This window comes from Delphinus delphis, chromosome 21 (genome assembly GCF_949987515.2).
Source record: "Delphinus delphis chromosome 21, mDelDel1.2, whole genome shotgun sequence".
Classification (NCBI taxonomy): Eukaryota; Metazoa; Chordata; class Mammalia; order Artiodactyla; family Delphinidae; genus Delphinus; species Delphinus delphis.
Window position 1 is genome coordinate 23954829 of NC_082703.1, and position 26798 is coordinate 23981626.

At 50.0% G+C, this 26798-nt stretch overlaps 2 protein-coding genes across 11 annotated transcripts in view; one reads left to right on the plus strand and one right to left on the minus strand.

Moving 5' to 3' along the window:
• FBXO25 (F-box protein 25) overlaps nucleotides 1-26798 on the plus strand; it is a 98396-nt gene that overhangs the window by 41516 nt on the left and 30082 nt on the right. Inside the window, exons 7-12 of one of the 9 annotated variants that reach the window (XM_060001536.1) lie at nucleotides 551-735; nucleotides 1795-1977; nucleotides 3210-3353; nucleotides 6741-6767; nucleotides 7363-8878; nucleotides 13339-13732. In XM_060001536.1, coding sequence (XP_059857519.1) covers nucleotides 551-735; nucleotides 1795-1977; nucleotides 3210-3353; nucleotides 6741-6767; nucleotides 7363-7452 — 629 coding nt within the window. In that variant the 3' untranslated portion in view covers nucleotides 7453-8878; nucleotides 13339-13732. The other 8 variants (XM_060001537.1, XM_060001540.1, XM_060001541.1 and 5 more) reach the window with 8 other exon arrangements.
• Nucleotides 18524-26798, minus strand: part of TDRP (testis development related protein) — a 53300-nt gene continuing 45025 nt past the window's right edge. Inside the window, exons 2-4 of one of the 2 annotated variants that reach the window (XM_060001544.1) lie at nucleotides 23259-23362; nucleotides 21175-21551; nucleotides 18524-21004 (exon numbers count right to left, since the gene is read on the minus strand). In XM_060001544.1, the coding sequence (XP_059857527.1) occupies nucleotides 21206-21551; nucleotides 23259-23362 (450 nt within the window). In that variant the 3' untranslated portion in view covers nucleotides 18524-21004; nucleotides 21175-21205. Of the gene's footprint in view, nucleotides 21552-23258; nucleotides 23363-26798 lie in introns of both variants that reach the window. The other variant, XM_060001543.1, reaches the window with a different exon arrangement.

Genomic DNA, 26798 nt, shown 5'->3' on the forward strand with positions numbered 1-26798 from the left:
TGTGATATCTCAGAAATGATGCCACTTTGGAGTTGCAGTGAAATTAGATCATAATTTTTTATTGTGGTTAAATATACATAAAATTTACCATCGTAACCACTCTTAAGTGCACAGCTCAGTGGCGTTAAGTACATTCACATCATCGTGCAGCGACGGCCACCATCATCTGCAGAGCTCACCTTGCAGAGCTGACGCTCTGTCCCCATAAACACCAACCAGCACGACCCTCCCCCCACTGCCCAGCCCCTGGCGCCCACCATCTACTTTCTGTCTCTATGAATTTGACTATTCTAAGGGCCTCATATAAGGAGAATCACACAATACTTGTTCATTTGTGGCTGGTTCTTATCATAAGGGCTTCAAGTTTCATCTACGTCGTAGCACGTGTCAGAATTTCCTTCCTGTTTAAGGCTGAGTAATATTCCATTGTGTGTATGTATCACACTCTGTATATCTGTGTTATCTGTTAATGGGCCCTTGGGCTGTGAAAGCAGGTCATTCTTAACAGCGGGGGTTGACTGTATCAGTGCATTGTTTTTGTTTGTTCCAGTTCTCGATGACCACCAAAACCCTCGCCTAATCAAAGATCTTCTCCAAGACCTAAGCTCTACCCTTTGCATTCTAATTAGAGGAGTGGGGAAGTCCGTTCTGGTGGGAAATATCAACATTTGGGTTTGCCGGTTAGAAACTATTCTCAACTGGCAACAGCAGCTACAGAATCTTCAGATGACTGAGGTATGCATTTCTTGGCCTACAAGTGAGTACGCTCTGTTTTTCTGTTACAAACACTGTTGTTACTTCTAAGCGTATGTGAAAGACTATTACAGCTTTTCCAAAGGTTTTTTTCCTTTACATTTCATAAATATTAAACTGTTTTAAGATGGATTAAGACCAGAAGACCCTTTAATGGGTTATAGGTGTCATTGGAAAGACGGTGGGGATGGTAATTATTAAAAAGAGCTGATCCTGTGGGTGATGAGGTGGTGAATTGATTTACCTTTATAGGAGATTAGGTATTTCAGGCTAAAATAACGTTCAATGGATTAAGGCTAAATCGTATAGCAGTGACTCTGTTCATCTGCTGTTGCTTCTCTAGGGTTGATGTGTTGTACGCTGCATGGTGTGTGTACATGTGTTTGTAGTTCAGAAGGAGCATGCAGATCACTCCAGTTGTTCTGATGCTTTTTGTTTATTCTGGTAACTAGTTTCATCAAGAAAAATGTTGACCCTATTGACTAAAGTAAGTGTTTTAGGTTGTGTTTTATTTATCTCTGGTTGCTTTCAAAGGTGGCATTGGAACACTGTAACTTTGGGCCATTTATTTGCTACCTAGGTGTGGGATTTACAAAGAGCAGTGATTCCCTAATTAAGGCCCTGCAGGTACAAGGGACGATCTAACATCCAGTGTCCAGGCGGCCTTGGTGTGAGTGCCGCACAGACCCCACCTCGTTCCTACGGGCAGAGGCTTGTGCTGTGAGGGCCACACGCATCTGGGGCGTGTCTGCTATCCAGGCCTTGATAGACGTGGCCAGGTGCCACTGTCCCCTAGTAGCTGATCGTGGTGACGCCTCGTCAGCTGGCGAACTCGGGGAGTGTGGGTGTCAGCAGTCGGGATCCCCAGGGAAGGGAATGCTTGTCGCGCAGGTCCAGGCAGGGCCGCTGCTGGGCGCTATCTGGAGAGAAGTGGGGAGGAAGGAGGGGCGGGCGGCCTTCCCGTCGCCTGGGCCTCAGACGTCAGTGTGAGTGCCGCGCTCCTGCGCCTTCTCGCTGGAGTAAGCGCGCGCGTCCTCCCAGCAGGTGGACAGCGGCCTGACGCTCAGCGACCTTCCCGTGCACATGCTCAGCAACATCCTGTACAGGTTCTCGGATGGGTGGGACATCGTCACTCTGGGTCAGGTGACCCCGACGCTGTCCGCGCTTAGCGAGGACCGGCGGCTGTGGAAGAAGCTCTGCCAGTACCACTTCGGCGAGAAGCAGGTGAGCATGGGCTCCGGCCCCAGCGGCCAGGCCTGGCCACTTCGGGGAATGGGCTAGAATCACTTACGGGAAAGCTTGTTCTTCATGTTGAGAAAGAGCTGTGATTCTAAGCACAGCCCAGAACAGAGAAGCAGAACAAGAGCAGGTTCTTCCTGTCGAGGACGTGCCCCTCGTCTTTCCCGCAACTCGAGGCCCCTCTCCGGGTGGTGTGTCACCTCTGGGATCATGGGTGGCCACCCGCTCCCCGCACCCCTGCCCTCCCAGGACCGGGACTAGCCACGGGGACCGGCGGACTCCTGTGTGTCCCCCTCATCGTTGCCCCCCTCCTCGCCCCCCACCCCGTGTTGTTTCTGGAGTGAAGCACCGACAGCTGGGCATCCACGACACGCACAGCAGCGTGAAGGGCAGGGGACAGTCTCGGATGGGGCAGGATGTGATCCTGCCCCAGGGGGTCCTTGACGAGGGGACAGATGTCACGTGTCTCTTCAGACACGGGCTTGGGGGATGTGTGGGGTCACGTGTCCGTCCCCTAGGTGGACACGGCCACTCTGAGGGGCATGGCGGGCAGGGGCGTCCTGGAGGTGAGCAGGTTCGGGCCCTGAAACTGAGCAGTGCGTGCTGGAGGGGGTGAGGCTGGGTGCGGCCAGGCCACGGGGCCGCCATGGTCCCCCTTCTCGGGGCGGGGGGTGGGGGCGCCCCGGAGTGGAGTCTAATATTCCGAGGAACCGAGAAGCTGTTGCTCAAAGTCACCGCCCCATCGGGCAGCCCCCGACTGCTCCACGCCCCCATCCCCACCTGTTACTGAGTGTTTGGTCACAGCCTCACGGGGGGCGTGAGGGGCTGCCTCCTCCCATCCCTGATCTGATGCCTGAGGCGCTGAGCATCTTTTCATGTGCTTGTTGCCCATTTGTATGTCTTTTCAAGTCCTTTGCCCATTTTGTATTTGGATTGTCTTTCTGTTACTGAGTTGTGTTCTTTTTGTGTTCTAGTTACAAGTCCCTGGCAGATACATGATGTAGTAACTTACTTTTAGCTTAATAGTATGTCGTGGACATCATTCCAGATCGGAACCTTTAAGTCTCTTTAACAGCTGCATGCTATTCCAGTGTATAGACTGAATTATATTTGAAATTTAATTTCTAATAATTTAATGTTTCATGCAGTATACTGCTTTTAAAAAATTGTTATGCTATGAAAACCATCTGATTCTGAACAGAATTTTGTCTGTCTAGTTTTGTAGACACTTGATCCTTTCAGAAAAAGGTCATATCGAATGGAAGTTGATGTATTTTGCACTTCAGAAACATTACCCCACTAAGGAACAGTACGGAGACACACTGCACTTTTGTCGGCACTGCAGCATCCTCTTTTGGAAGGTAAAAATTTCAGATGTAGTCTTGGAGTTTGAGGATTAAAATTTGGAAAAACAAACTATTCACCTAACGGTAATGGTAAAAAAAAAAAAAAAAGGCAAGTTGTATTTGTGATAAGATAATGATGTATCACCAAGGACTGGGGCAGGGGAACAGGTTCACAAAAGTAGAACAACTTGCGGTTGGACCTGAACGTCGGGCCACCCACCCCGTCCCCTTGCACTGTGGTAGCAGGTGGGGGGGCCTGTCCCCGAGGGCGGTGAGCATGCTGGCTGGCGCCTCGGCCCGAGTCCTGGCGGGCGGGGCTGCTTTCTGCTGTTGAGGCTCAGGATCCCCCACCCTCTTCTGGAAGCCGAGGGGGCCCCTCAGCTGCCCTCCACACTCGGCCTCAGCCTCCACTGTCGGGACCCCCAGGGGGCAGGCCTGGAGATGGCACCTCCAGGGGGCTTCTCCTCACAGCCCCGTGCCTGGAGCAGAGGCGAGGCCCACGAAGGTGCCCAGGCTTCTCATGTGTTTGAGCCACACTTAGCAAGTCTGGTCCATGGTGGAGACTGAGCCATGTCCGCAGTTGTCTGGGCCCATCCCCTCCCTCTCTGGCTCCCTTCCTCTCCTGTCCAGACTCTGATAAAAACAAGTTTCCAGGGCGGGGGAGTGGGGTGCTTCCATGCACCTCCTCTCAGTAAAATCATTTCCATAGTTTGCCTTGAGTTTGAATTTGCTTGTTAACGTGGTGAAATTTCACTAGGGAGAAAAGTGGCGAAACTGGCAGGCGGTCTGCGCCTGCCCCTCTGTGTCCTCGGGCGTGGCTGTAAGGCCGCAGGCCTTCCGCCTGGTCAGCGCCTTGGCTGTTGGTGTATTTCTTTTGCTCTTCATTTATCTGTAATTTGTTGCATGGATTACATGGCAGACTCTAAACTGTTGGAAGAGAAATGACTACTTTAAATTGTTTTCATTTCAGATTATATCCGTGGTAATGTGGCTCTTTTTTAACTATAATTCGTGGTTGTGGGGTGAGAGTCCCTGTGTCAACAGAGCTTTACCTCCTGGGCTGTAGGCGAGCAGGTCCTGCTGTCCCCACTCATGACCAACAGGAGGTCACGTCATTGGTAATTGGTTGTTTTGTATTCTAGTGTGGCTTTTCCCACACAATTAAAAAGAAGAAATGTGTTACATGGCTGCAGTGGCTGTTCTGTGGAACCTTGTTCCTCTGGGGCAGGGGCACCTCACGCTCATTCTCTCCGGTGTGCCGGCTGCGTTGCGCGGGGACGCAGGCGAATCAGTCAGTGGGATTACAGTACATGGAGCGGAGCCCTTATTGTGCGCCCTTGGTCCCAATCACAGGGATAGAAACGCATACCCGGTCAGGTGCCCGTGGAAAACACGTGAGGAGGCGTCTTCACGGCTGAGTCAGAGCAGACGAGACCGTCTGGTTGCTGCTCTGAACTGACGCTCCTCCCCAGGGTTTTCTGTTCTGAGCAGATCACTTTATTCCAGAGAGAGACTGGGAGCAGTGGTGTTTCTTCCTGGGGCGGATGTGATGGGCGTTTCTCTAAGAATGCCGTTGCAGAGTGTGGAGAGTGTGGGAGCCCTGTCTCTGAAGTAGTGAACAGAGAAGCACCCTCCTTAGTCTCCCTGCTGTTGGTGTAAGAATGTGCTGCTGAGGCATCGAGAAGCACGGAAGTTCTGGATTTTTTAAAACTGAGATGTGATTTTTTAGGTTTCCAGAAGAATTGGCCTGTGGATTCTTTTGTTTATGAAAATTCAGAACAAGTGTCTCCTGCTGGTCTTTTGGCTCTGAAATGTTCAGTCTTGCCTTGAAAGCTGAGCACTTCGATGTCCATGCAGCCTCAGGCCTGAGGGCCTGGTTTGGTCCACCCGTGGGGTCACACTGTAGCTTTTTCTCCTAGAGGCCATTCCAACTTTATTCTGAATCTGTGGGTGGAAATTAAAAAAAAAAAAAAGACGAGTCTCTGGAATTTCTGGTGGAAACTGCTTGCAGTGTCAGCTCCCGAGGAAGGTCCCCTGCGTTGCCCCAGCTGACCGGACTCTCTCCCCCACCCCCTCATCCCACACCATCCCGTGGCCTCACCCTAGTTCCCAGCCTCATGGAGCCTCCTGTTGGGGCAGACCTGCTGCGTGGAGTCGTGAAGGTTAAGCAGTGCCCTGCCCTGCGCGGGGCTGGTGCTCAGAAGTGGCCCCTGCGCTTTGACTCACCTTCGCCAGCACTTTCTGCTGATGGAGAGACAGCAGCGTGAAACCATCAGGTGCCGCCGGGTGCTGGTGGGGACCCGCCATGGTGCGGCTCCCGCACACTGCCAGACTCGTCCTCTTCCACCCACGTGGGCCTGGGCTCTGACCTCTCAGCTGCCCCAGCCGTCCTGTCTGTTCTGGCTTCACTCTCTGGAGTCTGGGGGTTAGTTTTCTACCTGCCTTTGTGGGAACTCCTCCAAAGTGAAAGAAGGGGAAATACTGGGCTTAAGAACTGTGCACCACGGTCTTGGAGTCACTGAGCCGAGTCACTCAGGCGAGCGCAGGTGCCGGCTTGGGGTCTGTCTGGCTTCTGTGGGCCGGCCCTCCCGGGTTGCTGAGTAGTGACGCGAGACCACTGTGTTCCTTCCGCCTGACCGTCCTCCAGCTGAGTTTCTCGACTTCATTGAACTTCGGTCAACACTGGGGGTTGGGTGAGTTGGAAGCCAGACAGAATGAGTCCAGTTAAAGGCTGGGAATCAGGACCCCGTGTCCTTTTTTGTCTCGGTGTGTCCACTGCCAGGTCCACACCGTGCGTCTGTGGCCAGAGCAGGGAGGCTGCTGACCCCAGCCCGCGCTGATGGCCAGCCCCCATCTCCAGCGAGGGTGGGGAAGCGGGCCAGGTGGCCGGGCCGGCAAGAGGCGAGAGCGGCAGGTTGGTGCTGACCTTGAGCTGAAAACCGTGGATGCGCAGGGGTCCACGCGGGATCCGGGCTCTGGGGTGCCTGGGCTTGCGTGGAGTCTGGTTCGTGCTCTGAATTCCACGGAGTTGACTCTCAGACAGCAAAGAGGGAATGAGGGAGCTTCCGAGAAACCTGCCATAAATATTTGCAGTGTAAACCGTATGTGCCAGTGTCGCTCTGTGCACTTTCAGTGAACAGTTCCGACGGTTATTTAGCTCTGCAGCCTCATCAGTTGTCAGTCCGAGACTCGAGGAAGTGGAAACTGTGGCAGTGTCCCAGGTGGCCCTTCAGGTGCTGGACGGTGCCTGATTCAGCTGCCTGATGATTTTAGCCATTTGCGTAAATAATACACATCCAGCCTAAATGCTAAGTACAGTCTGGCTCTTCCTAATAACCCTGTTTTCCCTTTTTTCCTCCCTTCTCTGCACTCCTTCCTGACCCTTTCTCCGCCGTCTCCAAGGACTGCCGCCTTGCTTTATTACTCGAGGTACCTCCTGCTCTGCCCGCGTCTGCGCGCGTCCCCAGGAGGCTGGTGCCCCTCAGGCCGCACCCTCTGCTGATGTGCGACTGGCCTGCTTGCTTCGCCACGACCAGGGGTCCCATGAGCTGCCCTGTAGACCAGAGGGAGGGTGTAGACTTGGCCACCGGGTCCCCAGCCTTACTGGCCCCCAGTCCTGAGGCTGCTCTGTCTCCTGACCTGAGCCCCGTTTCTGCTGCGGGACGCAGTGCTGGGCCCTCTGGTGAGTGGGGTGGGCGGTGCCGAGAGCAGGTCCCGGGGTGGACCCTGACCCACGGCGGGAGGGGAGGAGCGCAGCCAGGACGGGGGCGCAGAGCCCAGGGCTCCCTCTGGGGCCCTAACTCAGGAGAGCCCGTCTCCCCATCCACTGGAGCAGGAATTCCTTCGGGAAGTCTCTACCCCGGGGAGCCATGTGGCTGCCTTCATTTTCGTAGTTCTCATTGCTTGCTGTCCACGCACCTTTGTGGTGGGGTCCGGGGCGCGTTTAAACAAGCAGCTGGCAACTTCTGAGCTGCGTTCCCTCCAGAAACACGCCCCGTGTGGTAACGACCCACTCCTCCCGCAGGACTCGGGCCACCCCTGCACGGCTGCTGACCCTGACAGCTGCTTCACGCCCGTGTCCCCGCAGCACTTCATCGACCTCTTCAAGTTCTAAGGGCCCCACCGCGCCGTGGCCTGGGCAGCGTGGTAGGACGCGTCCTCCGTGACCGAGCCGTGACCTGGTGCCCAGGCTGGAGGGCGTGGAGGGACGTGGAAAAGTGCCCTGGCACCTGCGGGCGGGAGCATCTGTTGTTTCCACCCGTGAAGTGGGGCCAGGGAGCCCAAGGAAAATCATTTCTACTTCCTTCTTTAAAAAATGCTTTTCTTCTAAGCGCATTAAAATGTGCAACTTTGCATGTTTGTGAATGTGGTTCAGAAAGAGTCTGTATTTTCAGCACCGCATCCTGTGCTGAACTGACACTAACAGCCAAGCATATGCTTCTTAATTGTCAAATGATAGTTTCCTGATTTTGTAGTGATCGGGGGCGGGGATAGATCATTGATCCTTGTAAGGACATTGTGCAGAATATTTATTTTTCTTGAGATGTATTTTAACTGTATTGGTCGTGTCCATATGAATCCTCTTGGATACAGAAGGAACCCAGGGAAGTATGTGCATGTCTTCTGGGTGCTCAGCGTTGGGTTGTGAATTGTGCAGACATCCGAGACCCACAAAGGCGTGAGTCTGGGGCTGTGATCCTGGGCTCATGGCCCGATGCTGGCAGGCAGGGGCCCTGACCTGGGGGCCAGCCCAGTGTGACCTGCACTGTACTGCTCTGAATCCCCTTTTGCAGGCAAAGTATTAAATCATGTTTATCTGCCGATTTTAACTTCATCAGTTTTGCATCTTACTGAAGGAAGTAGTATCAATGATTTTGATATCATTTATTGAAACCTTTCAAAGATTGTTTTATTTTCAAAGTATTGCATGTACGTTTTAGAAATTTTTGAAAATAAAGGTTTATAAAAGAATAAAACTTGCATATAACCCTGCCACCCAGAGATAGCTGTGCTTGCCAGAAGGAATGCAGGAATGGCCCCGGCAGGTGTAGGGGAGACTGAACAGGGTCAAGGACCCAAGCAAAGTCATTTCTACTTCCTTCTTAGCACATGGAAATTTGCTGTTTTGCATATTTGTAAATAAAGAGTGTATTTTCACTACATTCTGTGCTGAACTGACACAGCCAAGACTATGCTTAATTGTCAAATGATAGTTTCCCTCTGTGTGTATTGGGTGAAAGCTTTTCATAAAACCGTAAACATCATATATACTGTTTTCATTTTATAACCAGCCTTTTTTTCAAAAGTGTTTGTGAAAATATGGTTTTTACTGGCGACCTGGTACCACACAGCTGGAACAGATCACTTTGTGATCAGCATCACCACGTGTGCACCTGTGTGCATCTCATGATCTCCTTACCATAAACGAGAAGCAGAACCAGGGAAACGAGTCAGTTGTTTGTAAGGATGTTTCCGGAGCACTGGCGAGGATGGAAGGCGGCATCTTTCTCCCCCGAAGATGGATGTGAAGAGGCTGTGAGGTAGGACATGTCTTCTGAAAGCTTATTGGCGAGTTTCTGTATTTTTTTAACATATAAATTTATTTATTTTTGTCTGAGCTGGGTCTTCGTTGCTGTGCGCGGGCTTTCTCTAGTTGAGGCGAGCGGGGGCTACTCTTCGTTGTGGTGCACGTGCTTCTCATTGTGGTGGCTTCTCGTTGCAGAGCACGGGCTCTAGGCACGCAGGCTTCAGTGTTTGCAGCACGCAGGCTCTGTAGTTGTGGCTCATGGGCTTAGCTGCTCTGCGGAATGTGGGATCTTCCCAGACCAGAGCTCGAACCCGTGCCCCCTGCGTTGGCAGGCGGATTCTTAACCACTGCGCCACTAGGGAAGCCCTGTATTTTGTTTTGCTTTGGCAAATTACCTAATTGTGTTCTTTGCCTGTTTTACTTTTGGGGTGTTAGTCTTTTTTGTATAAGTTTCTTCTTAGGAGGACGTTAACCTCTTGAAGTGAGTTTTTTCCCCAGATAACATTAAAAGTCTTGGGAGAAGAGTCCAGCTGTTCCCCCTATTAATTAGCCCGTTTCCAGAGGCAGCAGATGTGCTTGAACCCAAAACCGCACACAGGCATTGGCAAAACCTATAGCAGGTGTGCCTGAGCCCGCAGCACTGGGAGGGGGCGTGAGCAGGATACATTTGGGGGCAGGCAGAGAGTTCCAGGCACACAGTTCCTGGGTCCTGATCACTCATTTACGGAAGATCAGATGAGGTGAACAGGAAGGGAGGGATCGTCCTGAGCTGCAGGTTCATGTGTCATTTCTGAGTGTGGCTCCATCAGAGGGCTCACCAGACTCGGGCTGCACGGTGTCGCTCCCCACGATGTGTCATCTGCACGCCCTCTACCCTCTCAGCACGGCCAGGAGTGGGCCCAAAGCCGCCCCTGCGGGAACTGCCACCCTCAGGAAGTGGCATCTGGAAGTCTGTGGCGTCTTCCTTTGCCTTGAGGTACATTTTCTCACCCGGGTTGTGACTCATGGGCCAGGAGGAGCCACATTAGGTTCTGCAGCAGGTCCAGGTGCTAGTCTGGGAGTTTCATGGCATCTGTTGTGCGTTTGCTCAGGGCTGTCCATGGAGAACCATGTCTCCTTTAGGGACAGTATTGAAGGATTTGATGTTATTTCTGCTGTAAATGCTGCTTTTAGAATCGTACAGATTCTAACAAACATACAGAATCAAACAAAATGCTCATGTAAGGTGTTTGTATACTGATTTTGTATCCTGTAACTTTGCTGAAATCGCTAATTAAACCTAGCGGTATTTTTTGTAGATTCCTTAGGACGTGGATATACATCGTGTCCTCTGCAAATAGAGGTGGCTTTTCACCTTTCCTTCTTTCTTCCCTCCCTCCTTCCCTCTCTCCTCTCCTTCCCAGCTTTCCGGCCAGACCCCCATGCACGTGGATGGCAGTGCACACACATCCTAGCATGTTCCTGGGAGGCTCCCTGCCCTTCGCCTGTGGGTGTGGTGCATGCTGGGCCTCTCTGTGGACGCCTGGATCAGGGTGAGGTGCTCCCATCCAGCCTCGCTTTGTTGACGTGTTTGGTTTTTTTTTTAATCATGAAAGGATGTTAGATTTTTTCGAGTGCTCTTTCTACATCTACAGCGGTGGTCGTGTGTTGACTTTTGTGTGTTGAACCAACCTTGCATTTTCAGGCCCACGTCCCATGTGGTTTCCATACACATTTGGTGGGTTTAGTTTGCTGGTTTTACTGAGCATTTTCACAAGAGAGATTAGCTGTGCTTTTCTGGTGAGTCTTTGTCTGGTTTTGGTATCAGGGTGAAAACAGCCTCCTAGAAGGGGCTTGCCTTGGGAGCGTTCCCTCCCATTTTCTGGGAAGGGTTTGTGAAGAATTGGTGTGTGTCCTCCTTTAAGCATTAGGATAATTCCTTGGAAACTGAAGTTACTGAGGAGAAGCGTCTGTTTTCAGTTTAGTGACATCCTCCCTTTTGGAAAATCCTTTGCCTTTAACGGAATAGCTGAGACGTATCTTGGTTAGAGCTCATTTTCTTCATCATGGGCCCTAACCTAGCAATAAACGGGCTGTAAACTTCATCTGCTGCTTTCCTCCATAGTTACAGAAGGAAGTGTGCTGAAAACCATAGATGAAAAGGCAGAAGCTGTCTTGGCTTATGACATTTCTTTCTTTCATTAACGGTGTGAGAAAATGCATATGCTTCACTCCTCTCCCTTTCCTGTATTCCCTACCAAATGCAGCATCACCCCCACCCGGTGAGATACCCAAGGATCTGCAAACCTGGGAGGGAAAACCCTGAGGGACCCAGTGATTTCCTGCTGCCGACACCTGCTCGGCTGAAAGGCCTGACATCCACTTGCTTCTCAGCTCGCACCCCCCTGCTCCTATCTGGGTGTGGTCGCGTCTTCTGACCTCACTCCAGATGAGCTCTGCTTTCTGTCCCTTTTTGCAGAGGAAGCAGACCCTCACTTTTGGAGAACAGTGTCCCCTGGGCGCCCCCCAGAATCCCAGCAGGGACGTGCCACGTGCACCTTCCCGACCCCTGCCATGGCTGGTGTGGCCTGCTCCTTCCCACCGCAAAGGTGTGACTGCAGTGCCCCCTCGCCAGCACCTTCTGGGTGTCATTGGCACATGCATCTCTCAGGCGTATTCCTGGGGGTTCTGCTGCCCTCCCCGCCCTCAGCACCGACTCAGGCCCACATGGAGAACAGAGGTGCTCAGAGCACAGCCACCTGAGGATGCGAGAGGGCTTTTCACGTGTCTCTCGCTCAGGATGGCGAGATTCTCCACACACCGTGTTTGTTCTTCTGTGTCAGACAGGAGAGACACCTCAACTATGTTGTTTCTATTATTTGGATAAAATTTTCACTTTTCTTTGACAGTCATTTGAGAAATTTGCACAGACGAATGCAAGTAGCTTTTTACTATTTAATCTACATAGAAAATTCAAATGTCATTAAAAAATTTTACTTGCAGTGAAATACACATAAAATTTGCCATCTTAACCGTGTTTCAGTGTACAGGCCCGTGGCCCTAGGTGCATTCACATTGTTGTGCAAACACCACCACCACCGTCTGCAGAACACTTTTTATCTCTGCAAACAGAAACTGTCCCCATTAAACACTAATTCCCCTTCCCCACCCACCAGCCTCTGGCCCCCACCATCCACTTTGTCTCTATGGGTCTGACTGCTGTAGACACACCATGTAACTGGAATCATAAAGTGGTTGTCTTTTCATCCGTGTTGTAGCATCGCTCAGGATTTCCTTCACTTGTGAGCTGAGTAGTGTTCCATTGTGTGGTTGGACCACATTCTGTTTCTCTGTCTGTTGATGGGCACTTGGGTTGCTTCCACCTTTGGGCTGCTGTGAACATGGTGTACAAATCTCTCTTCTAGATAAAGGTTTCGTTTCCTTTTGAATGTATACCCAGAAGTGGAATTGCTGGATCATGTGCTAATTATATAGTTAATATTTTGAGGAACCACCATACTATTTTCCACGGTGGGAGTGTACAATGGTGCAGCCTCTAACAGTGCCCAGGGGCTCCAGTTTCTCTGCATCCTCACCAACACTTGTTATCTTGTGAGGTTGGGCTTGTTTTGTTTGTTTTTTATAGTAGTTGTCCACATGGTTGGGAGGTGATATCTCATTATGGCTTTGATTTTCATTTCCCTGATGAGAAGTGATGTTGAGCATCTTCTCCTGTGCTTGTTGGCTGTTTATACGTCTTTCTTGGGGAAATGTCTATTCAGGTCCTTTGCCCTCTTTTTAATTGAGTTCTATGTGGCTTTGTTGTTGAATATAGAAAGAACTACTACAACTCTGGACACTAAGTCCTTATCAGCTAGACAACTTGAAAATGTTCTCTCCGATTCCCTAGGTTGCCTTTTCACTCTGTTGACTGTGTCCTTGGACGCACAGAGGTTTTAAATTTTGATGTCCGATTTCGCTATTCTTTTTTTTGGTGCCTGCACATTTTGTCATATCCAGGATTTCATTGCCAAATCCAATGTCATGAAGCTTTCTCCCTATGTTTTCTTCTAAGAGTTTTATAGTTTTAATTTTTGCACATAGCATAATAAGGTAAGGATCCAACTTCATTCGTTTGCATGTGGATATGTGGTTTTCCCAGCAACGTGTGTTGACTGTCCTTTCCCTACTGAATGGTTTTGGCACCCTTGTTGAAAATCATTTGACCAAATATGCCATTATGACTTGGGTGGGGATTGTATTGACTCTATAGATTGCTTTGGGTGGAAGTTTTCCAATCCATGAACATGGGATGGGTTCCATTTATTTGTGTCTTTTTCTTTCAGCCTTTTTCACTCAGTTCATTCCTAAGTGTTTTATTCTTTTTGTTGCCATTAAAAAATGAAATTTTCTTAATTTCCTCTTTGGATTTTTCATTGTTATTGTATAGAAATGCAACTGATGTTTGTATGTTGATTTTTTTGTTGTCTTTAGGATTTTCTACATGTAAGATCATGCCACCTGCAAACAGAAAATTTTAATACTTCCTTTCCAATTTGGATGCTTTATTTCTTTTTCTTGCCCAGATGGCTCTGTCTGGTGCAGACTTCCAATCTGTGTGGAACAGAAGTAGTGAGAGTGGGCATTTTGTCTTGTTCCTGATCTTAGAGGAAAAGCTTTCAGTCTTTCAGCATTGAGAGGGTGTCAGCTGGGACTTTTTATATGGCTGTATAATGTTGGGGCAGTTGCCTTCTATTCAGAATTAGTTGAGTATTTCCATCGTGAAAGGGTGTTGAATTTTGTCAACTGCTTTTTCTGCATCAATTGAAATGATCATGTTTTTCCTTTGTTCTGTGTGTAATAACGTGTATTAAATTGATTGATCTAATGGTGGATATTGTCTCTTCTTGAAGTGGGGTATTGGGGTCTCCTACTATAATATAGCGCTGGCTCTTCTTTCCTCAGTGTTTGCTTCATATGTTTAGAAGCTCTAATGTTTGTTCATGTATGTTTATGATTATTACATCTTCTTGGTAAATTCTCAACTTTTTAATTTAAACAACATGAAGATGATGAAATTACAGGATTATGGGATTTACTTTAACATAGTTAATTCTCTTGGTTGAGGCTAGGGGGTGACTAAAGATAAAACAAGACTGGCCAGGAGCTGAAAACTGTAGAGGGGAAGGATGTGTACGTGAAGGAGTTTTCACCAGGGTTCAGCAGATTTTCTGTGAGGAGGCAGGTGTTAAATATTTTTGGCTTTTCAGGGCCCACATTCTCTCTTGCAGCCATAGACAATCTATACGTAACTCAGACTTCAACTGCGTGGGGGACATTGATAGCGAGTGTTCCAATTAAACTCTGTGGGATTTCATGTGTCACAGTATATTATTCTTTTAAGTTGTTCTACCATTTGAAAATGTAAACATTCTTAACTTGTATGCCATATAAGTAAGTACAGGGGGACGGCCACAGTTGTCCACCAGGCTGTAGTGTGCCAGCCCATGATTTATATAATTTTGTTTCTTCTTTTGGATATGTTTGCTATTTTCCATTTAAAAACTGAGGTGTTACTTTTTCAACAACATTTGTCGCCCTGTTTTTTTATCACAAAAGTAATGTATATTCACTGTAAAAAGTTTTGTTAAAAAGCCAATATACAAAAAAAAAAAAGAAAATGCTACCCATAATTCTACTTCAAGGTAATTACTTACATTTTGATATCTTTCCAGTATTTTATCTCACATTGCCTTTTGAAGATCTGTAAGCACCCAAAATTATAAAGTGAGAGAAACAGCGAAGTACTAGAATAGAGCTGCGTATCTCCTGGGGGAGAGCAATGCCCTCATCTGGGTCCTGCTCACTGGTTCCCAAGGGAAACTGGTCTTCCAGGTGCTTCTGCATGTTGAGCTTTGGAGATTTCTTACAGAACAAAAATTCTTGGCATCCTCCTGCTAGCTTACTGAGCCAGTTCTAAGTTTCTAGGGAGAAGAGAATTTTGAAACCCTAGCCTCTAAAGAAAAAAATACTTCTCAGAAAGAAAACTCAAAGCAAATGATATTTTTCCCATCACCACCCCCTTCCAGATTTATTCAACTCTCTTGAAAGCTAAAATTCTACCCTGCCTTTATCACTAAATTCTGCAATTCTGAAAAGTCATGCTGAGACATTAACTTCTAATTATATAAACTTATCCACCACTTCACTGAGGCCAAAGACCCTGGAGGGAGACTGGCGACCAGAAGACAGACGACAGAGGCCTGGGACAGAATCAGAAACTTGGCCGATACCCAGAGAAAGGACTCTTGAGTATCAGAACCCAGCACAAAGTGGTGGATTTGTACAGAAGCAAGTCCCCAGACACACATTCCTGCAGGCGGAGAGAGGCAATTGCAGGCAGGCGAGGCGGGAGGGAACCTGTCATCCCCATGCCCACATTTCACACCTACCTGAGTATCGGCTGAGCCCCTGCAGCAGGCCAGGCACAATGCACACACCATGCCGTGGTCTTGAGGACGAAATCAAAAGCAGCTAAAAAGACATTTTCCAGACAATCGGGAAAACCTGACTGTATCTATGGGTATCAGATGATGTTAGGGAATGGTTAATTTTGTGAGGTGTGCCATTGACGTAGTAGTTAGTTATGCTGGGGGAATAGCTTCGTTTTTAGAAATGCATGCTGTACGCATTCAGGAGCGAAACGTCACGATGTCTGTAATTTACTTTTAAGTGGTGAATATATATCTCAGCCTTGAAATCGTTTATCAGGTAAAACACACACGTGAAGCAAATATGACACGTTCAGCAACTGTGGAATCTCAGTGGCTGAGTTGCCCACTGCACTGTTCTTACCTTTGCATAGATATTTTCCATAATACAGTTTTTAAAAACTGAAATGCCTGTCACTTCCAAATTGAAATGTGACGGGTTAATTATGAAAAATAACCACCACTTAGAGGTTTAGGTGTAATCTGGCCTCCCTTGCACATGCCTGCTGCTACCAGGCTCAGGAGTGGCACACGCTGTACAGAAAAAGCACAACTCTTAACACTCCCACACACACTGAGACCCGGGGGCCCCCAATTCCTCAGGACCCACAGAGTGACCGAGGTGTGGGGACTCTTGTTCACAGCCGAGCGTGGCCTTTCCTGTTGTTAAAAGGAGAATGACTGTTTCACTGGGGATGGTTCTCCTGGATGAGCTGTGAATGCACGGAAGCTGGGCGCTGGCTTCCTCACCATCGGGACCCTGGGTGGCTGACAGGTGCGAAAAGCTTAGTCCAGGAGGAGCCCCTTTCCTTGAACCAGCCTCGCAGAGCCTGCAGATCTGGAGTAACCTCCCGCTCCGAGGCCCTGGCACCCCTGCTGCCCCAGGAACGTCTCCCAAACTCTGCCAGCCTCTCAGCTTCCCGTCCACCAGCTACACGGCCTCCTCACCCCACTGAATCCCATGCTCCGTCCGCTTCATGAAAACGTTTGCCCGGTGCATACGGGCAGGGGGCTCCACCCGTCCAGGAGGGACCGCCAGGTGGGGACACCTGCCCAGACGCCCCACAGCCTCGCCTGGCTCTCACCACCGCATTCCATGCCAGCCACACCCTGTCCAGCCACGCCTTCTGCGACGAGGGACAAACTGTGTGGCCTCCCGAGGTCTAAGCCAGCATTTAGACCCCGTCCCTGTGAGTCTGAAGCCAGGCCCTGCACCCCCAACCAGTCCTGGGGACACGTCAGACCCCTCAGAACAGCAGGTGCCTCCGGCTTCCCCACCTGGATCTCAGCTCCTGGTCCAATGAGTGCCTGGGCACAAACACCCTCGGAGCCTCACTCTGATCATCTGGGAAACGGGCGCAGCGGCACCGCCTCCGGGAGCCCCGATGGACCAGGTGCCCCGCAGGAGGCCGGGCGGCACCAGAGAGTGGAGTGGATGGCACCTGAGACCCTCGCCCGACGCCAGAGTCTGAGGTCTCCTCACCGCCCTCCCCCCACGAGGCAGATGCACACGCCACAGCCACGTGTCATCTCTCCCTTGCTGTTCTGTTTAAAGCCACCATTTCTAAATTCAGAATTTCTGCATGAAGGCTAGAGTCGCCACTTGGGAACTGGAACACAGACACTCGGTCAGAAAAGACGGCCTCTTCCTCACAGGGAAGAAGCCAATTTTCGGTTTATTACCCCCATGGCTTCACTACCGAGCGGGTCAGGGCCCCCTGCAGGGCTGGCCCGGCCACACCTCACCTTCCCACGACCTCAGGCCCAGCCGCAGCACCCTGACCTGTCCTTGTGCGAACACAGCGGGGAGACGACATGGTTAGAAAAACCCAGAGCGGAGCTGGTTTGCTTGTTAATACGGTCTGTACGCTTGTCTAACTGATTTTTCAAAATACCCCAGAAGGCGTGAAAAACATAGAGGTGAAAGTCACCTGCAATCCCTCATCCGAATGCAACCGTTAAAAGGTCTCGTCTGCCACGTCATTCTCCCCGTGAGTTTGAGGAAAGTCGGGTGCTGGGCCACTGTTTCCAGGGTAACACGATGACCTCATCAGGGGCACCAAATCCGGGGTGCTACCCAGCTATGCGGGGCTTTCCTTCTAGACCCATGTGACACCTCACACCCTGGGGGTCACCTTTGCGTTCATCACCCTGTTACTAAAGGACACAGCTCAAATATTTTCCAAATCCTGAGACTGCTTCTTTCAGTAGAAATTTTACATTTTTCAACAGTGGGCAAAATCTATCAATAGTTCATCACTTTGTTCTGCTATTAGTGAAGATTAGTAATTTTTCATTGCAATGTGACTCTGCACAACATGAATCGAAAGCCATTTAGGTTACAAAGTAGCGCTTTTTCTGAAAACAGGTGCATTCAGCTGGCTGAACGTTAACAGCTGGCCAGCACCGAGTGGACCAGGCTGGGACAGGATGTGGCCATCCACCACCCTACCCCACCCCCCTGCCCCAGGAGCCCCAAGGGACCCTGCGACCCAGGAGGTGCCCTGCAGACAGTTCTGGACCAGGCTAGGTCCTGTATCCACGATTACAAACTACAGAACACAGCCGTGAGGACACGCACTCACCACGACAGCATCACGTGTGGGTCACAGCCCCATCAGACCCTTGTGGTGAAGCGGCAACTACTAGGAAGTGACGGTGCCTGTCCTCAGGGCACAGGCGCTGGGAAACCCCCTCGGAGGGCGTTCCTGCCCCGCATCCATCACCCAGAACCGCTCTTCTGCCAAAAGAAAGCAGTGGCAGCAGCAGGTCCCTTGGTTAGTCATTCAGCACCGTCTGTACCCCCCTTTGGACTATTTTATCACAAAGTTAAGTTTTTAGCCAATTCATTTCTTTAAAGCTTATTAAATAGTGTTCTGCCCTTCTTTTGTTCAAATATCAACTGAGAACCATAAAAACTAGAAAGTATATAAATGGCTAGAAGTAAATGGGGAGAAAGAAGAGAAAGTCCCCGGCCTGTGACAACAGTCAGAAAATATCTGGTGACGTATGTCTGTGAGTGAGCACCTGAGGTTCAGGGTCTGAAACCACCAGCGGAACCACACGCCCCCAGAGCAGGTGTAGAGCAGGACGGGAGCAGGAGTGGGTGAGGTGGGGGGGAGGGGAGGAAGAGGGGACGAGGGCAGGGACAGGCCAGGAGACCAGCGAGGGAAAGGCAGAAACACGCACACCACGGGAAAGGAAGGTGGTGGGACTCGGACGTGTCACCTGGCTTGAGATGGCATCGTGGTCATCCAGTCCCTAAGGGAGGTCAGGGTTTCTCTCCAGAAGAGGCCACTGTTTGAGAAAAACAGATGGAAACCTTTTTACAAGATGAAGATGATTAAGTAAAGAACGTCCTCCTGTCAGCTGGGTGCTGAGGAGGGGCTTGCTTCAGGCTCTAACTCGTGGAGTCACTGCAGTAAAATCGGAAGCGGGGCCCAGGGCAGGGCAGGCGCAGCGCCTGCTGTTCCCAAACAGCGTCCATTCAGATACACAAACGATAATCCTGACAGCTGAGGCTGAAGCTGGTCGTTTATTTATGAGTCTACACATTTCGTTGGCATCTTAAATGAGGTTGAAGGTGTCGAGACGGGTACCATCAGCTCTGAGTGACTGAGTCACCGGAAGCAGATTCCAGTAACCGTGCAAACTAACAGTCAGAGTATAGAAAGCATGTTTTATTTTAAAAAACCTCAGCATTAAGCATTCAACCTTCTTTGAAGCCAATCACTTTTCTGTTAAAAACGACAGTCGAAAGAGCAGACACTTCACTCTTCACACAGAGAAGCTATGTTTTTACAGAATTCAAACAAACCTCTTTTCTCATCAGCCAGTGAACAAAACAAAGATGCTTCGGTAAATTCTATCAAGAAAAAATATCTTTCCCCCAAAGCATACCAATAAATATTTATATTAAAACCCACAAATATTTTTGTTTAATCAGATACAACAGAAGAAAAATTCATTTTTACGTTTATCTTTGTAGATAAGTGTGATTTATGTGCATATTCCAACCCCGGTCTGGTTTTGAGGAACAATGGTATGAAGAGTTGTTCTGCCAGCTGTGCACCACGGCAGGTGTGTCACGGGCACTGAGCGTCGCAGCACACGGGCACAGGCTCCCCACAGTGAGGACACTGTCCCCACCACCGCGCTGAGCTCCCTGCCTAGAGCCTCGGACACGAGGTCTGCCTCCCTGCACCTCAACACAGGATTAGCCCAAGACAAGCCCGCGGCTCCTGCTTTAAAATCCTCGCGTAAATGACGGCCTGGAGCTCGTCTGCAGCCACAGCAAGCGTCTCTTTAGGGAGAAGGACTACAGTCTATGGACTGAACCGTTTCCCCCAGGAAACACGGTTTTCAGTTCCAGTATGAACATTTCAAGGTTCTAACGCAAACTGGATTTTACCACCACTTACATGTCCCCCTTTCAAGGCTCAGTGAAGTAAACTTCTTGTCTCTTAGAAAAAGATGGACATAGATGACTGATGGACGCTACGTAGACAGAGCGAGAGAGATGGTTAGAGGACAGGTATACATTGTACATAGATGGCTGGAGATGACAGAGTGTAGACAGATGACTGATTGAGAAATGACAGATGACAGGCAGACACTGTCACCCCCCGGAGTCCACAGAAATGCTAAATGGCACCCCTTTACGTCGAACAGCACAGAACTGAACACTGAGGACAGTGGCTTTTAAAGAGAGGAATGCACAGTGTAACTGGAGGTTTTTGTTTTTAACCAAAAAACCCCAATACCTTCTCTGTGAAGCCACCGTGACCTGAGATAGACACATACTCCTGTGGATCGGAGCTGTCCTGCTGAGGACACACGTGCACGGGTACCTGACCACGGGGCCAGTCTATCAGGGAGGCAGAGAGCAAGTCTGGAGACACACGAGATGCCTCAGTGACGTGCCCAAACCAGCCAGTCTCTCATTTGGAAAAACAAAACCCTGGGTGTTAGAGAAGAGAGGCACTTTCATCGTTTTACATACAGTTTTAACTCTTAACAAGCGAGTTATTATTTTCCAAACAAAATTAACTGTCAAGTTACTAAAACTGATCCATGCTTTATATATAGCATTCTTTGATCTGCAATCAAAAACAGAGAACAAAGTTTTAGAAGAAAATAAGATCAATATTTAAAAGTTCAGGAGAAATAAAAATAAAACCTCAAGGTAAGAACCACCGTCATCATCTAATGCGCGTACAGGAGGCTGGAGATGAAGACGCGTTTGCAGACAGTGCATTCACGCTGATCAGATACAGCCTTTGCTTCTCCAGGGTTTATTCTGCTTGCATATTTTAAAATTTAGTACAAAAGAAGAGTTAACACAATGTAACATGACCTTTGGAAGATTCATTTTACACCTGGATTGCAGGTTTCTGGCAACAGAAGAGAACTGCGCAGCTGCTACATTCTTGTGTCATAGACTACACGTATGTGCTACATGCAGAGAAAGGGATCAAGACACGGAACAAAGAACTGCAACCGAGGACACAGGAAGATGGTTTTGTGGCAAAATGCAAATTACCACTGCGCTCCTCCCGGACAGCAGCAAACCTCACGTCTCCAGTCTCAGCAACACGTGGACGACAGGAGGACGTTTCCACATAAGGCAGTTGATGTGCGGTCCCTGTTCGTGTCCACTGAGGAATTTCCTAAGTAAGCATTTGAAGAGGAGAGTCCAAATAAAACAGCACAGGGCAGATTCTCTGCAGTTTTCATCAGGGAAAGACCAAACTTGATACTCTACTAAAAACACACTGTGATACAGCAAACTCTAGGAATCTGAATGAAATGAGATACAAAGGTGCAAAATCAGGCAGACCTTGGTTTGTGACCTCGCAGGAGTGGGGCCGTCACTCCAGCTCCTCCCAGTCGTCCGTCAGGTGGCCTCTGCTCTGCCGACGGATGCTGACCAGCTTCCCCGCTGACCTGAGGCTCCAGCGCGAGCTGTTCCCGGCACCGGCCAGGCTGGTGTACTTGGTGGAGCCCCTGGCGTCCTCTTCCCAGCCCGGCCCGGACAGACGGTCACTCATGGGGTCACCCGAGTTGGCTGCCACGTCTTCAAGAATAAGTTTTGGTGGCTCCCAACCTTCGATCTCATCTGGTTTCTTAGACTGTGTACTCTGTTTCAAAACCAAATTGTCCCAAAATCCAGACTTCTTCTCCGTCTTCAAGTCTTCTTTTAATCGTAAGTTAGTTCTACAGGAGACGAAAGAGTTAAGTGTTGGTGATCAATCATCTCAGAGCCTCAAGTTGTGTTTATTTTATAAAATAAGGTTCTTTTTTAAAGAAGTCTTGTTTGGAAAGCTCACACAGATTTATACGTAAAACTTGAAATATTAATAAGGAAAAAGCAGTCACTACACATGATTAGGGAAACTTGTGAACGCTGTATTTAAGGTACCACACTTGGCAAAATGCAAAGTCACTCTCAAACAGAAGAGGAAAAAGCAGACTGTCTCAAGGCCACACGGAAGGCCGAGCTCGTCTCTGAACCAACCTGAGAAAAGAAGCCCCAGGTCCAGATTCAGAAACGGGGCGTTACTCCATTTACCACAGGTTCAGTTTTCCACAGGTTTATTCAGAGCTGCAGCCTCAGATGTTCAGAGCGCTGTGCGCTCTGAGGAAAATACGGCCGACTGTGGAGGCGAATGCTCACACACGACTCAGGGCTCTGGCCGCAGTCCCCCAGCCTGGCGGCCGGGAGCATCCCCAGGACACGGGTAAAAACGCCGGCGTCCAGGCCCGACCCCTTCAGAGTCTCATTTAATTGGACCGAGGGGCCAGGACACAGGCGTGTTTTCAGGCCCCCTGTCAGCTGCCACCCTGACATCCAAGAGGACCGACTTACACAGTCCCTGCAGAGAGGGCGCATGAGGTCATGACCACGGGGTCAGAGGCAGGGGAGGGCCAGACAGTGCTGGGGGGTCATGAGTGCTGCCGAGGCACCCGGTCCTCGGGAGAGAAGCCTCTCTACGGTCAGACTCACCAGGAGTCACCTGCCACTGGCAATTCCACTAGGTCGTCACTGAACTTATATTTTCATCTTTAAAAACATTTTTTTGTTGTTGGCCATGCCGCATGGCTTGTGGGATCTTAGTTCCCCAACCAGGGATCAAATCCAGGCCCACGGCAGTGAAAGCGCAGAGTCCTAACCAGTGGACTGCCAGGGAACTCCCTAAATACATTTTTTAAACTTTCAAAATATTTATAATAAATTAGCAGCACTGTCAGCTTAAATATATTCAGTTTTCTAAAATCTGTTTTTTTTAATTTATTTATTTTTGGCTGTGTTGGGTTTTTGTTGCTGTCCACAGGCTTTCTCTTGTGGCATGCAGGCTTCTCATTACGGTGGCTTCTCTTGTTGCAGAGCACGGGCTCTAGGTGCGTGGGCTTCAGTAGTTGTGGCACATGGGCCCAGTAGTTGTGGCTTGCGGGCTCTAGAGCACAGGCTCAGTAGTTGTGGTGCACAGGCTTAGTTGCTCTGCAGCATGTGGGATCTTCCCGGACCAGGGCTCGAACTCATGTCCCCTACCCTTGGCAGGCGGATTCTTAACCACTGCACCACCAGGGAAGCCCCAATTTTCTAAAATCTTTTACAGCTTACAGTCAATCTTTGCATTTTTAACTGGGTTTTTTTCTTGATTTTCTGAAACGACTACACACCTTAAGCATGGCTACAAGCTGCTTTAAGGCTCATAAGTTCTATTTACTGTTAAAGTTTGAGAGCTGGTCAGAGAAGCTTTTTTTCCACTTTTCCATAATCTTTCTAAGTGCTTACTGTCAAAATCAGTACGACTCATTTCTGTCTCCTCACACGGGGAAGGAAGCCCTCAGCGTCCCTGCACACTGCCCTGCTTCCCCACCGCCGCTGGAACGGCTGCTGTCCAGATAGCAGCTACTCACCCTCTGGACTTGGGGGATTTACATCTTTCCAGCAGGTGCTGCTCGTCATCCTTGTTAAACAGTGAAGTCACTTCTTTCCAGCCCCGGAAACTCGCTCCCTGAACCTAATAAAAGGTTAAAAAAAGATCACATCTGACATAGTGAATAAACAGGTCACAGCTGTTATGCAGTAACTGCGGGGCTGGCATTTAGCACAGAAGCTGGAACCAATTTCCTTACCTGCCGTATCCGCACAGCGACTTTTCCCATCAGTTGCAGGTAATCTCCGTTACCCAGTGAGGACAGTGGGTAAACCCACCCACGTTTAATAACAGACGATCAGTGACCACACTGCCGCCAAGCCAGTTGGGACGGTGGGGCTCCTGACACGAGGTGCGGGGCTGCACCAACCTCCAGGTGGACTTTGAGAAGAAACCACGCATTTCTGTTTATTCTAAGACAAATGATTTTCTACTTTTTCATTTCTGAAATCAGGATGTAATTAACGCCTGGCATCTCAGATTCAAAGAGATACAGTAATAAGGGAGGAATGGAGAAAAGGAAGGACATCTCCAGAAGTCTCGTGTTAACTGCCTTTACCGTGAGCCACTCTCATGTCCCTGGAGCCCAAAATCACACCAACTGCAGCTGGTTTTCTTTGAAGGGGATGGAGGAGGGCATCTCCCGTAGGGCAGACCTGGCTTTAAATGCTTTGAAATGTTAAAAATGCAGCAGCACTGAAACCTGAACCAGGAGGCTGCAAGCGAGCAGTGGTGTGAGACCATCCGCAGAACAGGAAACAAACAGCTTGCGACCCTGCCGCGCTCGCCCCTCCAGGGCTGATTGTCTCACTGAGGGCTCAGATGATGGTTGGCATGCTTTTTAGCAATTAAGCATTTTTTAATTAAGGTGTCTACGTTTTTAAAGACATAATACTACTGCACATTTAACAGACTACAATCTAGCATAAACACAACTTTTATACATGCTGGGAAATCAAAAACTTGGCATGACTTGCTCTATTGCAGTGATCTGGACGGAACCCACTCTCTGCCTGTGCAGCAAGGTTGTTAACAGAGTACATCCTATGTTGTCATCCAAGGAGAAAAACCTATTTCCTTCTTTTTCCTGTATCTACACGAGATGATGGGTGGTAACTAACCCTAGCGTGGTCATCACTTCCTGACGTATGTCAGTCACAGCATCATACTACACATGTGGAATTTATACAGTGACGCGTGTCAGTTTCTCAATAAAACTGGGGGCGGGGGGAAAGAGTTCTAGGGCAACCACTCTGTAGCCTACAGGAGAAACTTACTACAAATCGCTGAGATGATCTAAATGAGATGGTAAGTCTTAGATGTGGGCCCCAGAGCTTGGGGGAAACTAGAGATAAAACCACCACCGAAAGGAGCGTCTAAAAACGTTTAAAATAGTAAAAACCTCAACACAAACCACCTGTGCCGTTCAGTCCGGGAGGCCCACACTGCAGGAACGTGTCACTGGCTTAGGGCATTCTCCCCCTTCTCCCTACTCCTCTGCCTCTAAACCCTCCCTTCCCAGCTTCTTCTCACGTGTAATTGGGAAACACAGATGCGCTCGCCCTCTGGGCAGGTGCAGGGATGCATGTGAGCCAAAGAGCTCTCTGGTTGTCACCCACCACCTTTCCGTGGAGAGCATAAGGGCCTGTGTCAGACCCTGAGCTCTAACCTCACCCACACCTCCCACTGGACACTGCCCACCAGGCTTGCCTCCACCTTGCTGCCCCTCAAGAAGGGCAGCCTTCTTCCCGCCTCTCCCTCCATGGGCTGGCCTTGGTGCCCCTAGTCTGGCCGGGCTCAGAACCTGTAGGTGACCCCACCCCCTTGGATGCCACATCTGTCCCCGGCATGTGAATCCAGGCCTCTGGTTGTGGGGACTCAGGACACCTCTCCCACTGCCACTCAAGGGCTGGCAGTACCTGCCAGGTGACGTAAGAGCGAGGCTCCACGTCCCCAACAAGCAGATGTCCCAGGTCACAGCTGACACAGCACCTGGAAGAAATCAGACCAGGTGCGAAAACCTCTCTCTGCTGGCAGATAACTACTAAGTGACAAGTGATGTCACATCTACAGACAGAGCAGTAGGAGTTCTGAGTGGTGAGCGCTCACGTACAGTGTGGGGCAAACGGCCCGCCGGCAGCCTGAGGGAGGCCCACCCTGGGCCAGGCACATCCTACAGGAGCGCGGCCGTCACGCTGGGCTTAACGATCCCAAAAGAATGTGTCAAAGCCAGACCGCTCCTTCACTGACAGACCTGCTCTACCTGCAGTACCCACGTTTACACCTGAACTGCACCCCGAGAGGGACACGGGGATGTCACCCACAGACATGACTGCAGCCACCCAGCAGGTCCCAGCCCAAGGGCTCTGCCCCTGATCTCAGGGAGGCTGCCCTCCACAAGCGCCACATGAAGGGTGCCCGTGGACGTGGAAGCGCTCCTGAGCTCACCTGGAAAGGTGGGCTGTGTGGAGGGCAGGTGCCGTTCGCGGTGTGGGGTGAGGAAGTTTCCATCCTCAGAGGGCAGGTGACAAACTCAAATGCGTCCTGCAGTCAGAAGGGCCAGGGGTAAAAAAATTCTTTATAAGTGAGACGAGAGCCAGGAGAAAGGGACGGCCCCAAAATGAAGACACACATGATACGCTATGAAACTGAGCAGTACCCAAGAAGCTGTCCAAAAGAGATGAGAAAATGAATTTCAGCTCCGAACAACTAAGAATTACTTTTCCCTGTGCCCATAACTCCGTTAAAAAAAAATACTTCACATCCCATGGGAGGAAAATCTATGGAATCCTAGAAAGAAAGTTGTCATCCATAACTTACCAAAACTCGTTCTGTTGGAGCAGTTTAGCAGGAGGGTCTTGTCACACCTCGTCTACTGCCCCGCGTGAGCACAAAGCCCGACTGGGTTCTCCGGGCCTCCCGCTCTGCCTGGGCAGAAAGTGAATTCACAGCACTGCCCACGGCTGAGTAAAGCTCCCAGCCTTGCCAACCAGAGTCCAACAGGCAGAGCTGATCACCCACAAAGCAAAACCAGCGGCACCATCCAACAAGGGAACTTGGGGCGTGGGTCAGCTTGAGTCGAGACCACAAAGAGCCTGACCATCTGCTGCCCCTGGGAGGGGAAACTAACCCACGGCCCGCCCACGGCTGAGTACAGCCTTCAGCCCGCCTGCCCAGGGGCCCTGAGCAGAGCACACAGGAGGCTGTGCTGTCTATCCAGCAGCCCTGCTTACAGTGGCAACTGAGTGGAGGGCACAGCCCGAGGTTCTTCCCTTCTGCAGAGCAGAACCGGTGGCCCCGTGTAGCCAGGGAATTCAGGCACAGTCCAGTAAGATCTGGGATCCCAGACATTGAGCTGGGCAGACCCTGAGGCCCACGCTGCTGCCCCACCAGGGCACAGAAGCTAATGCACAGCCCCCTCTACTGCTGAGGATAGCGTCCCATCCTGGCTGTTTGTGGAGCCTAACCAGAGAACCCAGGCCCCTGCGGTCCCTCTTACAGGCTCAACGTGGGCAGAGAA